Source organism: Patella vulgata, chromosome 7 (genome assembly GCF_932274485.2).
Source record: "Patella vulgata chromosome 7, xgPatVulg1.2, whole genome shotgun sequence".
Lineage (NCBI taxonomy): Eukaryota > Metazoa > Mollusca > Gastropoda > Patellidae > Patella > Patella vulgata.
In genome coordinates, this window is record NC_065885.2 from 23,514,659 (window position 1) to 23,529,455 (window position 14,797).

At 34.2% G+C, this 14,797-nt stretch overlaps 1 protein-coding gene across 3 annotated transcripts; it reads left to right on the forward strand.

Moving 5' to 3' along the window:
• Positions 1 to 2,444: 2,444 nt before the first annotated feature.
• LOC126827800 (cytochrome P450 7A1) lies at positions 2,445 to 9,874 on the forward strand. 3 transcript variants are annotated; one of them, XM_050557345.2, is made up of 5 exons: positions 2,445 to 2,478; positions 4,539 to 4,624; positions 6,199 to 7,139; positions 7,384 to 7,562; positions 7,975 to 9,874. In XM_050557345.2, the coding sequence occupies exons 2-5, from the start codon at positions 4,545 to 4,547 to the stop codon at positions 8,275 to 8,277; spliced, it is 1,503 nt and encodes a 500-aa protein (XP_050413302.1). In that variant the 5' UTR covers positions 2,445 to 2,478; positions 4,539 to 4,544; the 3' UTR covers positions 8,278 to 9,874. The 3 variants fall into 3 exon arrangements, with proteins under 3 accessions (XP_050413302.1, XP_050413304.1, XP_050413303.1); XM_050557347.2 differs by lacking the exon at positions 2,445 to 2,478 and adding an exon at positions 2,747 to 2,801; XM_050557346.2 differs by lacking the exon at positions 2,445 to 2,478 and adding an exon at positions 4,271 to 4,425.
• The last annotated feature ends 4,923 nt before the right edge of the window (positions 9,875 to 14,797 follow it).

The window sequence follows — 14,797 nt, forward strand, 5'->3', positions numbered from 1 at the left end:
AAGAAAGATTTTTTGTTAGTTTAATAATAGAGACAAATTGGGATTTAGCATCCACTCGACACAGGCTAGATTATTTCGGGACTATTTTAATAATTGGCTGACGCGTAGGCTCTTTAGCAGTGTGACGAAACCGGAGGACCCAAAGAAAGCCCACGAGGATGGACAGCCTAGCTTAAACCATGCTACGAACAAGCGGGAAGTCTAAACCCGTTTTATTACAATAATGGACTTTCACCTAAAAATTCCATTAATGCTACGGGATGCAAGAATCAATTGTGCTGTTCATTTTATGTGTTCTATGTCTTTGAATTCAGTATTTATAGTTGTTCGAAATGTATCTAAAACACGTTTAATTCAAACATTCAACAACACAAAGATACTGCGTCATTTTAAAATTCACTCTAACATATTTCAGTCAAAAGCATGTAATCTAGGCCCTATTACAATTCAAGACGAGAAAGGTCAGCTCTTAAAAATGATTTTGAATTCTAGTGATTTGTAGCTTACACGTAGATTATAATCAGGCAATGATTAGATCAGTATGTTAATATTGAACCATCAATACACACTGGTCAACTGTTGGTGCGTATGGATAGTGATAAGATCTAGATAGTGTATATTGTATGTGTGGCCCCACTGATGTCACCGACCAATCAACCAAATTAAGACTTTAATTGAAAAATTGAAAAGTGTTTTCGGGTGTCCGATACTAAAACGCTAATATGTCGAATAATTTTAATCAGATTGCTGCAAGTTGCCGTAAAGTGTATATAGTGATCACAAGCTATAAGTACAGAAAATTTCGTCTGGTGACCTTATGTGCACTTTAAGGTGTTTCTACGGGATGCAAGAATCAATTTTGCTGTTCATATTATGGACTCTTTGTCTTTGAATTCAGTATTTGACATTTATAGTTGTTCGAAAAGTACCTAAAACACGTTTAATTCAAACTTTCTTTAAATTGTATTGTCATTTTTTAATTTTTTTCTTAGCGATTTTACTGTAGTTTTGAATTGAAGCAAACAATTGTGATTTTTACAGTTTAAAGTTTGTAGAGCAATTCATTATATTAAAATTGAGATTGATTATTTTAATGAATACCAACTGAACTTCACATAAAATGAAAGCATGAATGAACTTTTGCAAATTTTCAACAATGAACTGGTTATTTTGTGTTTGCTAGAGGCTTATATTTTCACTACTGCTGCGTGTGTAATTTAATTTTCTATGACAGAAACTGAATTTCTGGTGCAATAAGGATGTTTGAACATACACTGCATTTAGTTATTACACAAAGACACACTTTTGGCGCCGCATTTACAATTTAGAACATATTGGAGATATTTTATTGATAAATTCTTTGTTTGCGTTTCATCAGTTGTTTTAGATTAGTTACTTATGCTAAAATAATACCATTGAATTCTTTTTCAAACCTTTTTGTTAGCTAACTATACTTTCAACAAACTGGTATCCATGAAGATCTTACCTCCTGTCATAAATTCGGCTAAACATGACAGCTTTGTTACACAGTGTGTCTTCTCGGTGAATATTATTAAATTACTAGTTTTCCGTCTGATTTTTAATCCAATTCTTAAATCTTGAGATGCCAGCGCTCTAAGTCAAATATTCAATTCAAACAGTTAATTTGCTCCCTTCCAACATTGACCCTATCCACAATAAACATGTTAAAGGTGTTGGGCTTTAAGCGTAGAAATTAAGCGAGAAGTGTTCATACAGCAAAGCTATGTGGCTCTCGTTTTCCGAAATCTTTATTAATTTGGTCTCCAGTTTATAAACTTTTGTAAAAATGCAATTGTATTAAATATATTATATGATAGATATGTACATCGACATTGATTGATGGGTGTCTATTCCGCGTATATCAATTTTAACATTTGTAACATGCTTCATTGTCTAAATCTCATGATCCTTTACAATTGAATACCTTTCAATTATTCACTCTGAATCGTTGTTTTAAGTGATTTAAAGCAAAATGTTTACAAGCTAACAGTAAGCAGACGATTCGCAACAAGAAAACGTGATGATTTCTTCTATACGAATCCTTGGCGTTATGACAAATTAACTGCTCCTTATTAGAGCTCTGATCAACTTCGCCCACCATATATAATTTTGGGCTAAAAAGAATATAAAATTGATTTTGGGTAATGAGAAACTCCCTGTCGTGTCATAAAATCCAGTTTAATTACCCAATCGGAAACATTTACGTCGATGCATCAAAATGTTGAACCCCTCTCCTGAAATATATCAAAAGTTATTCAATCAAGTGCCACCTACTGTCAATAAACGAACGCCCCACACCGGTAGTGAAATGCACGATGATTGGTCTTCGCTTGACTGACGTCTTCGTTTTATCAATGAAACAAGTGTTAGCCACGCCCCACTAGAGTATAAAATCTGTTAACAGCCGTTTTCTACTCATTATACTATCCTAGGAAACGTCCTACGACATCCTACAAAGTAAGTATTCCTGTGGATAATTTACTCATACCAAGCTTTGAGATTTTTTTTAACTGTCAGTTGGACTATACTCTGATATCTCTAGTTTGGGTTTTTAAAAGATCAGTGATACTATTCGTAGAAAGGACAATCAGTTATTTTATATCATCTCGTGTTGTGAATGGGTCGCTTATTCCATAATATATCGCTATAAAGTTTATATCCACGTGGTGAGAGCGCGTGCTGAGATATAGCTTTAGATATATATATAGCCTGCAATGTAAGTGATATTTCTAATATTACTTCCTTTTATTGGACTTTAAACACGCTGTCGTGAGCCACTGGTAAGTTATTTTTTCTCCGAAAGTTTTCAAATCGATTTGTGTGATTCATTTCATTCAACGCGAAATTCTCACACACCGATCTTTTCTCTTTTGCATTAAATAAGTTTTATTGTCATTTAACATAGTTTTATAATTATGTCGTTATTGTTATTCATTTCATCGCGTTGCCATCGAATGCGAAATGGACAATCTTCGGCCAGTTTTCTAAACTAGTTTTCTCACAGGTCCGCGTTTTAATTCGGCAATCAACACAAGTTGTTAATTAGGCCAAACATGAAATAGTTGAAATTTTATCACATTGTAAACCGTGAGAGTGAAAAGGTAGTATTATTATGATGATATAACATTATATGTGTGACTCAATAGGCCGTGTTGATACATGCGATACGGCTTTCTAATAGACATTTAGCGTACCACCAGGGCTTTAGACAGTCGATCTTGCTAAATCAGCTTTCTAGTAGGTAAATCTAATATAATACTACATAGACTTTGTTTATATATATAGATACATAGGTATACATGATATACTATAACCAATTGATATGACTTAAGTTTCTTTCTTTACTTCTATCGGTGTTCTGTCATTTTTGACAGACTACGAGCCGGTTTGGCTGTTGCGGAGGACCAGGCACAGTGGCTTTTTACCACTGAGCTGTCATATCTTTTTTTTAATGAAGACATAAGAGAAAAAAAACTTTTTTTCCTCAAACGGTGACATTTATGTTTAAGGCGTGGTGTATCTATACATGGATTATGCAAAAGCTGTTAAATGTATAGAAATGAAGCCTTGCCAACTAAGCATAAACGATATTGAACGATCTTTCGTTGCTTATGTACTTGAATATCGATTCTCAGTAGTTAGAAATCTTGAAATCGATTAATATTTTATCTTGACAAGACAATGTCTGGTTATTTTATAAGAAATGTATAATAAATCGATTTGAAGTAGGAAATTGTATTATTCGGCTGAAATAAACAATTACTGATTTAGCTCGGTAATAATCGATCATCGTCTGGCGTGGGATTTAAATATATTCGTTTGTCTGATATAAGTACGTAATCATATGTCTAGATTGTATATTTAAATGCTCAAATTTTATCATATCGCTGAAACATAGTCAGGTTTTTTTCTTACGTAACTGAACACCGTTTATTTCTAACTTAGTTATAACTTAAGAATGGGTCGGGGCAAACATTCGCGAAGTATGATGACATTGCGATATCAATAATGCAATGTATGTAGGAGGGATTTTCCACTAATGACCATTTTTTGATAAATATAGATGTTTTATCACAATTTAAATAGCAAAGAGGTGCGGCATCGATAATCAATTAGATTGGTTGGATTGAAAGATGACCACCTGTATTATTGATCTAAATGAAGATTGCGCGTGTTTCTAATAATAGACCCATATCATGTTTATAACGTGATTTCAATGATTATTTCCCGTCATTGTGTCATTACAACGGGAAAATACAGACACACACAGAAGTAGGATTCGCCGGCACGTTACCAGGCCATATACACGGGGTCGCTTTACCTAACAGCCGTCTCCCAATTCTGTATAACGTTTCGACAAAGTGAAAGATAATTGACACATTTAAGACACTATTTAAATAACAGGTACGGGAAATACACACGGATTGGTATACTTTAATTTTCATATCACTTGTCTTCTTTGGGGATTTTTCTATTATAACATTGCCCTTTACTAATGAATTTTCTGTTTCTTTCAGTTCAAAATGGTGGCAGTAACGGTATACTTGGCTGCAACAGTCGTTGGATTGACATTCGCGTACTTCAAATATATTCATCGCCGAAGGTAAGAATATTTAAAATTTATTTAAACTCAAATACGTGTGAAGTAGAATATGAATTTTTTTGTAATATATTTATTAATCAAAATTCCCCACTGTTAATAGTTTAAATGTTTGTGACGTTTTGTCACTTCTGTCAGCCTTGCCAGCGGCCAACATAACGGTAAATTAATACTTATAGTATTCACAATATCCTATATAGTTAACCTCTGTCTGATTGTCAGCATTCGCTTATAAGTTAACACTAGAGTAAATCGGTTCATAAACAAACAGTTATCACTATCGTAATAATCTTTAAAATAATTGATCGACGGCGATGAGTTATAATCTATTATATATTTAATACGCCAGAGAGTAAATCGGTGTTTAAATTTGTTTGTGATAATGGTACGGTGTTAATCCTTCTGATGCCTCGAGCTAAGTAATAACGATCTAGCAGACGACAATACATTGTCATCATACAAATTAAATTATTGTAACGAAACGAAATGCTGATTATTCTTTCTTAATGATATTTACCGCCTTGATCAACCACTTGACATTTTATACGCGATGGTCTAAAAATTAAAACTGGAATACTTTTTTTCCATGTTTCGTCGAAGTTTCATTAGATACAAAATCGCCGAGTATACAGTTTTAGATTTACATCTTAACAGAAAACTTGTCTGAACTCAAATTACCCATAACTCTGATAAGATAATAACGTCTGGGCCAAAAATACTTTGATTAACAAATTTCCCAAACTAAGATATTGGGCAAACAAGCAATCCGTTTACTAATCCTGGAGGATTTAACGATTTTGATCTGTAAAACGTTTTTGATCATAAAAAAGACATTAGGAGACGCTGATAATCTATTTTTTTGCAAATAAATATTAAACGCTTATTTATGAAAATATAGTTTATCATAACGAATTTTTGTTGTTATATTATTTCATTTGCAATCAGAATCGTTGGATTTTTCCTTTCCTACATGTATTCGATGTTGCTATTAAAACACGAGACACCAATATTCTTAAAACATTGGCCTGCCCTTGACCCAAATGTCTCCACGGGATAAATGTCCACACAAAAATTGAGCAAATTCCACTGCTCGATCAATACGGTTCAGCAAGGTTTAGGTTTCAATGCGATTTGACATTGTTTACAAATATTGTTTGAGGTATACTCTTAATGAAAACATGAATTCACCTGTACCCTCACGTTTTTAACGTTATTCTAAGTTAGCGCGGCAACATTAATCAAACAACGTATATTTATCAAGATCCTAGCAAGTCTTGGAGTAATTTTATTGATGCTGGGTAAATGAAATTTTGAAGGCCAAGGTTGGACGTCAATAATGAAACAAATACAAACAAAGAAAACAAAATGGCGAAACGGAGTGACAAACTTGACCAAATAAATAATATTTCTTCGTGAACTTGCTAAGACCACGTTTAAACTTCGAAAGTAATATTTGTATTTTTTGTCGTGTTTGAATAAATGATTTTTTTTTTGTTGAAATGGCGAAAAAACATAAGATACACGTACTTGCTTACTTGTACAAATGTTTAAATTTTTTCATTTTTTTGTTTTTATAGGCGTCTTAATGAGCCTGAAATTGTTCCTGGAAATATTATATGGGGAAATGGTGCTGACTTTGCTGAACATGCTGTCAACTTTTTACACCGATGTCAAAAGAAATTTGGAGATATTTTTACCATTCGATTATTAAACCAATACCTAACCATGGTGATGGATCCCCACTCCTACGAAAACCTGGCCCGCGAGAAGGCGTTCGATTTCGACCCAATTCAGCGTCAAGTAAATCATAACGTTTTTAACTTCGAACTGGTCGATGCCCGCAAAATGTTGTCTGAGGCCGGTAAGAAGGTAAACGGTAGATTCTTGACGACTGGAATGAAGAATTTTTCTGATAACCTAAAGAACGCCTTCCAAAAAGTCACCAACATCGATGTCAACGGAAACATTTACAAGACCGAAGGTGACAACTGGGGCCAGGATGGACTCCGAGACTTGACCTCAAAGACCCTCTTTTCTGCCCTGTTTTACACTATTTTTGGACAGGGAGAAGCAAACGAGGAGTTTGAGCCGCAAGTCTTCTACAAAAACTTTGACAACTTCCACAAATATTTCAATTACCTATGGTTAGGTCTTCCCGTTAAGATGTTCCCTAAAGCTTTAACTGCCTTGAATGTGTTAAGCAAACAACCATCATCTGAAGAGATGCTGAAGAGACCCGGAGTTTCCGAATACATCAAATTCTCCACAGAATTCATGAAAGCTAACAACCAGACCGAACAAGATATTGTTGGGCACAACTTGGTCTTTCTACACGTCAACTACAACACATTTCGTCTGTCTTTCTGGCTTCTGTACCACATCTTAGAAGATAAGAAAACATTCGTAGCTCTACAACAAGAAGTCAACGACCTTATAGAAAGCCAGTCTGTCCCAGGTGATGATAATGGCTCACCCCTTGGAATAACTATTGAAGAATTCGACAAACTCCCAATATTAGGTAACTAAACCTATAATATTTATTTATATTCACTTTATGTATTTCTTATTAGCTAGAACTTTAAATATTTTGACAAATTTGATGACACAGTTCACACAGCTAACGCACTTTGGTAGCACTGATTTATTTTCAATCTAAACTGATTGTTAATTTATAGATCCCATGATTACACAACATTTGTAAATGGATAAATATTTTATTTACAAAATCAGTGTATTTATTTTTTTATTCTTCTGATTTACAGACAGTATCATCAAGGAAACCCTCCGAGTAACCAGTGGTGTCTTCATGGTTCGTTACATCTCTAAAGATACAGAGTTCGAAATGGACAATGGTCAGAAAGTTTCAGTTCGTGAAGGTGACCGAGTAGCCATGTACCCTCCTGCCATACACAAAGATCCAGAAATCTTTGAAGATCCCGAGGTAAATATATATTTTAATACATGTACATGTTAGATACACCATGACTAGAAATCTAGGTTATAGTATCTAAAAGTTTATTGTTATTAAACATTTAAAAGAAATGTCGATAAAAATTCAAGTATTAGATTACAATTAATGTGCTATTGTGATAAAACAATGCTCATTTCAATAGTTTCCACCCAAGGCTAGCACTGAGTTAACATTCAGCTGTCCTCGTTTACTCCCGTGCCAGAACGAGCCGAATGGAACCGGAAACGGGTAAGGTTATCATTTGCTGCTAGATCTCTTGGTTTTGGGAGCTAGTTTTTAGTGTTGCGAAATCCGCTTCATTTAGCTTTCATTTTAATGTCCTGTCATAATGCCATAGCCTTTCACCAGTTATTTACAAGTTGTTTTTTTTCATTGTTTCCAGGTATTTAAACACGACAGATTCGTTGATGCCAAATTTTACAAAAACGGAAAAGAGTTAAAGAATCCATTGGTAGCGTTCGGTTCCCTGTGTCCCGGTAAAAAATATTCTTTACTTCAAACCAAATGGTTTTTGGTAAATTTAGTAAACTCTTTTGATATCGCTTTATTAGAAGGAGAATCAACACAATGTGATGTGAATTATTATGGTCACGAAATCTTACCACCAACCCATGATGTCCAAGTTCAATATCGTCTTAAAGAAAAATTCAGAGAATTAGAGTTTATCGCCAGACGACAGTGTTGAAGCTGCCGAACTATAGCCAAAATGGACAAAAACAATTCACGTGATGGTGAAAATCTCCGAACCGGCCGATATCAGTTCGGCGAATAGGGGTTCGAATACTGCGAGTGTTCCGAACGATGCAGGTGGTTCCCAAATAATGTCTCCGAGGAAGGAACAGAGTAAGTGAAACTAGTTCAAATGATTGTGCTTAGAAAACTGATGTGCTGAGAATAGGGCGGTTGCCAAGACATTGTCCGTATGGGGCCAACCCCGTTCATGCCGAATCTAGGAAAATGAGAAACTGAAACAAATTCTATATAATCTATTTTCTACAATTATTGTTATGTGTAATATACTTGATTTATTTATTGACCGCCATGTTGCTATTTATTCATAAGGAAAACGTCATGGTTTGTGATTAATGACGTGGTCGAAATGAAAAGACAATGACCAATAATCTGATGTAAAAAGCCAAAAAACTTTATACATATTGTACAGAACGTTTCTTGCATTTCTAAATATTCATTATATACGGGTAAATGTGCAACTAAGTAACTATGTAAAATGGTGACGCTTTTTATGGCGCTAAATGGTTGTGCCGTCTGCTAGGTAACGTCTTTACCTGTGAGAAACGGGGAGGCGATATTTGCATTTAATCTCGAACAAACAATAATCAAATGGTCCCTATTTAATAATTTGTTTGAAAACCCTGCCATTTTGCTAAAACTCTTATTGTTTGTTTTTTGTATTGTATTTGTTAATGATAAATTCAATAGAGAATTATCGAATTCTGCTCTGAGCTATTTGTGTTGGTAGGCCTCATCTTACAGCAGTATATGCATTTAACAAACTAATTGTATGGAAACGTGTGAATTTTATTTGAAGTGGGACGATTTATTTTGGTGTTATTAATAACTAGCATACCACTCTCATGATCTGGTCCATTTACCCATACCCGTTTGAAACTTGATAATCAAAACATATAATGATATCATAGTAATTGTATATGAGTCTGGGTAATCAAAACTACTGCAAACTGATTTTCTCATCAAATCGGCAAATAAAGTAACTCTCATAGATAGATGAAGATAAATTGAACAAAATTTTCCTCGATCGAAAATGGTCATGATAATAAAAACAGTTGCAACATAATGATCAAAATTTGTACCATTGAACCTAATCTGACATGAGTTTTTTTTATTATTATTAAAACATCAGTGAATGAATATTGCATGATATGATGATGAAGATTGCCGAATGATTGATTGGATGAATGAATATTTAAATGAACGAGTACCTGGTTTGCCAAATGAATGAATGATTGAATAAATGGGTGAAATTATCACAATAAAAGTGAAAAACAGATTGATTGATACATGGATAAATGAATGTTCACATACATGACAGTATGGTTGATCGATCGAATCAATGGATGGGTGGATGGATGAATGAATGAATAAATGTTACTTTTTATTTGTACGATTGAATAAAGCTGCCTTCAACAATCCATTTAACTAACATAATATTTGTATATTAAATCGCATATCTTAATTTATTCACATGTGTAAAGCTTATCTTATATCATGAACATGTGTATACATAAATGACATGAATAGAATAAAATATAAAAAATAAATAAACGATCGTTTTTTGTTTTTATTTTTAGAAGTTCACAAACAGGAATTAATAGAGATCTGTCATCGTTATTTTATCATAATGGCGCAATACCGGATGGGTAATTTGGCCAAAGGGGGGACACGAGAAATCGATGAAATTCTTAAAGTAAAAGAAATAATGAAAATATCAATGTTGAGTAAATCAAATACATTATGGGGATTCGGGGATTCTGTAATTATGGGGTTGGGGAGGGGTCCATAGTTCCACTATCAAGAACCGTGGATACGGGTAAAGACACATACATCTCAATGTCTATGTAGATCATAGAATAACTATTATGCAACCCAAGAATTGATATTTTCTAGAAGGTCTCAACCGTGTTTCAAGATTTTATTTCTTTTCCTCAACGGTAGTAATGAACCATGATTTTGTTGGAGCGAATCTTGTTTAAAACAGAAGCTACTTGCCTTTTTTGTAAATCAAAGTTTTATTAAAATATAATTCATGTTAGTGTTAAAGCTTGTTGAAAGAAGTTATCTCAATTTCGTCATGTTACCAAATTATATTTCAGCAGTAACTGTTATAAGACCGCCCGCGTGGTTTATCATAATGCTGTTGAGGTAATATAAAAACCGAGACATAACAACTGTGTAGATCAAAAGAGAATAGTGTATATCATAAGGCGAGTAGGTCAGAGTTTAAATATTGTTAATATACTCCATTATAATAGACTATTATTTGTATACAATACAGTTTGTTCAACCACCAGCTCCCCGCGGAGTAGCAGTTTTACCTACAACGCGGTATGCTCTCTAACTTCCGGAAATCAGATAAATGACTTAATAAATGTTTGCATGGATTTTTAAAATATCCGGTAAAAAATCACTTGTAAATAAGTAAATAAAGGAAGAAAGAAAATAATTCATCAAAACATAAGTATGAATAGTATACATATAAAGTAAATAATTAGAGTGTACATGGTATTGTAAATATTATTATTTTGGGGATAAATCACGACTTAAGTCTTTCAGATTGAGCCGGTTAGTATTGTTGTTAATATAATATGTAATACGAAATGAAAGACGAAGGATCGTTGATTTCGATTCTTAATAAAGCCATATGGCATTTCATTATCACTGAAAAGAACTCAAAGAAATCAAACTCTCAAAGTGGATGCTGTTTCTATGTTGGTTTTTAGCCTTTCATTCAAAAATGTTATCAGGCATAACTAACGATCAATGGAATTCATATCACGATTCCAATACAGCAGTTAACAGTTCGGCTTACCTCCCATAATAAAAAAAACTTGTTTATATTTGCGTTAATTTTTACGAAGTTGTTGCGTTTTTTAATTCTGTTTTGGAATTGGTAACTTAACCAAGGTGAGGGTGTTGGGGTTGGGAGCAGCTGCTCTGATGGAATGTGTGGTGGACACTTTAGAGGTACCCCTCACCCACACCCAGCCTTAAGGTCGGAAATAACATATGAGTAAGATAAGATCTTATCTTCGATAATAAGTATCAAAATATGATTTAGTTTTCTAAGGGTTCTTAATTGTGTTAAAGAGTTAATCCACGGCGTTTCAAGTTTTCGCATTTGATAATCTTGATTCTAATCTAGGTATTATAGGTCCATTGTTAGAAAAAAGTTAATATTTTTTCAAAAATTAAAAATTGTTTCAGTCTTACGTGCTTTTCACCAATATTCTTTAACAACATCCCTGTTGGTCTATTCATATACTTTGATCTTTTCTTTATAACATCTTATTTTTTTCCATTTTAAAAAGTACTAAGCGTGTATGGTACAATGATAAGTATGTTGACAAAACTTATAAGTCGAGTTTGGTAGCGAGGAAGTGGATGCTGTTTCTAAGTTGGTTTTTAGCCTTTCATTCAAAAAATGAAATTGTTCCGAAAACTGTATTTACAGTTAATATATTTGGTTACACATTATAACAGGGATTGTTCTTGAAATTAATGAATGTTTAGCGCTTGTGTAAACATGTAATTTAATATTTTGCAAAATATCACAAAATTTCTAAATTAGTAATCCTTTAAAGGCATTTGCTTGAAAAGATTAAGAGAAAAGATTAAGAGAATACTCTTCGAAATGTGTCCCAAATAAATTGGTAATTATTTTTCATGAGTATCTGTTATAGTTTACTGTTCTAAAAAAGTTTGTACTCCATTTAGAGATCGCAAAAATTAGTAAGTGTTCTTCCATGAGTTAACATTGTGTTATAGTTTATCGTTCTAAAATATTATTTTGTCAATTCGGCGCCCAAATGAATAAGTAATTGTTCTTGCGAAAGTGTGTGTTACCGTTTATTGTTCTAAACTAGTGATTTGTCCATTCGGATTATGAAAAGTCGGTGGTAGTTGCCGCTTTTTTAATTTTTCAATCAAATTTATAACGATTTTTTTTTAACAAATCAAATATTTGATAACTATAAACGTGCAGTTTCATTTCGATTTATTTGATTGTACCGGACCCCTTTATTTTCATAAACAATATTTTACTTGCACTTACCTCGGATTTAATATTGGGTTTTAAATTCTTATTTTCGTATTTTCATTCGTGTACTCGTAATAAAATTGATTTTAGTTAGGTCTTCTAGATCATATCAAATGTGTTCGCTAGTTCAAGCTTAGATATTTTGTATTGAACATCAACGCCCCATTGGGTGTTAGCAGGGTCAAGGACTAATAATTACTCGTATATAACACGTTTTATAAGAGTATATAAAACTTGTCAACGTCAGTTTTCTACTTTTATTTACGATTCAAAAATATTCAAAAATAACATAGCACGGTGAATGCTAGACCAAAAATGTTCGATAGTTAAGGACAACAAAATAGATTAAGCGCGTCTTCATTAGCCCAGTGGGTGCAGAAGAATAGGACGATAAACCCCATTTCATTTCATTTTATTTCATTTCATTTATAGACGGAAACTAAACAATGCCAGTGTTTACTGTAACAAATATTATTTTGATAAACGGAAGCTATATAAAAAGCCCCCCTCTCCCTTGGAAATATGGTAAAAGTTAATTCGCCACCAGGGGACGCCCCCGCCATTAATGAACAAACCAAAAAACACCAAACATTCCACACACAAGGAACCTGATAATAGTAAGATCAGTATCTAAGAAAAATGGGAACCTGTTTTAGGAATAATGCAATGCATACTTCGATGAGAGAGAGAGAGAGAGAGAGAGAGAGAGAGAGAGAGAGAGAGAAATGGGGTTTAACGTCCACTCGACACAAACTAGGTCATTTCGGGACTAACACATGGTTTAATTTTATTTCAATAATTCGCTTGCGCGTAGGGGTCTTTAGCTGTGGGAGGAAACCGGGGGACCCGGAGAAAACCCACAAGGTTGGACAGGCGACCCTACTCCTTGTCACGTACAACCGGGGAATCGAAACCCCGCCAGTTGACTCAATGACAGACCGTATGATACAGCGCACGCGTGCTAACCATTCGGCCATCCAACCCCCCCCCCCATATTTCGATGGATTAGAGATTTTTAAAGCAGATTCACAATGGAGCGAGTACAACGCAAGTCGCCAACTGTCGCAAGGGACAACACGTTGGTCAAATGGATGGATCAACCATCGAGGTGGGAAAAGGTGCTCAAGATATCGAAGCCAAATGTCGCTTTATCTGACCAGGGCCCTGTTTCTCGAAATCTTAACTAAAGATAAAATCCAAATTTTAGTAGATACTTCAATTTTGATTGGCTAAACACTAAAATCTCTCTAATATTATCCAATCAAATAACTAAAATTTAGATTTTATCTTAGTTAAAATTTCGTGAAACAGCCCCGCGGTTCCTAGGCGTGACTTTATCAACAATCAACATCTACAGCGAAAGTTCACCGAATCAGGAAGAAAACGAAGCTTTAAGTTGAATGTCACCCAAACAGCAGGTGTCGACCACGAGACAGGGTGTGCTTACTTTCCCTGGGTACACTAATCGTTGATTTAGTGCGTTCGTTTATTGCAATTATCATCTATCAAGCAGTTTAGGCTTTACAAAAGTGCCAAATATACATCTAAGTAGGGATGGGTTTCCTGTTACAAACATGTAATAATTATAAAATTAGTATTACTATTTAGAACAGTGGTTCTCAACCTTTTTTTAGCCAACGGCACAACCTGGAACACATGAAAAAATAGCGGCACACCTGGCTAAATAGATATATAAAATATTCGAATTTTGCAAAATAAAAACATGGTAAGTCAGATTGAATACATCCGTAGACAGAGAATAGTCATAGTCACATAGAATGACTCCAATTAAAAAAAGAAAACACAGCTATGAACTTATCAGTAGACACCAGTGAATACTCAATTGGGATCACGTGGTTTTGCACATTTTCTTAGTGTGCCATTCAAAATTTCGCGGCACACTGGCTGAGAATCAGTGATTTAGAAAATGAGCACAGTGTGATATATATGGGTCGTCTGAAAATAGCAAGACCTTCTTATCTGATTAGCAGGAATTTGTATAACCTTAGCCTATATTACAAACAAATATAGGCTTTATCAGTTATTTATTTGTCACATAATTTAATTTCTATTTTGAGTGATTCTCGAACTTTCAGTGCCTAGGGTACCCCAAGGTTTAAATCCGATGCTGCAAATTATGCTAATATATACTATTCAAAAAAAGTAGGGGATATTTGATTTTGGGGGCATAATACTAAAATATGCAAATGACTACGAAAAAAGTCACTATAGAACCTAACAGAAGAAACATTTCCAGTTACATGTGACGCCCAAACGCACCAATAGCTACCGCATGGAATGCAGCAGGTGATGCTTGGGATCATCATGGGGGTCCAACCCAAGATTTGCACGACTCTGACTTTGAATGTTACAGTCATTGTGGCATTGAATTCCAGGGTGGAAACATCAG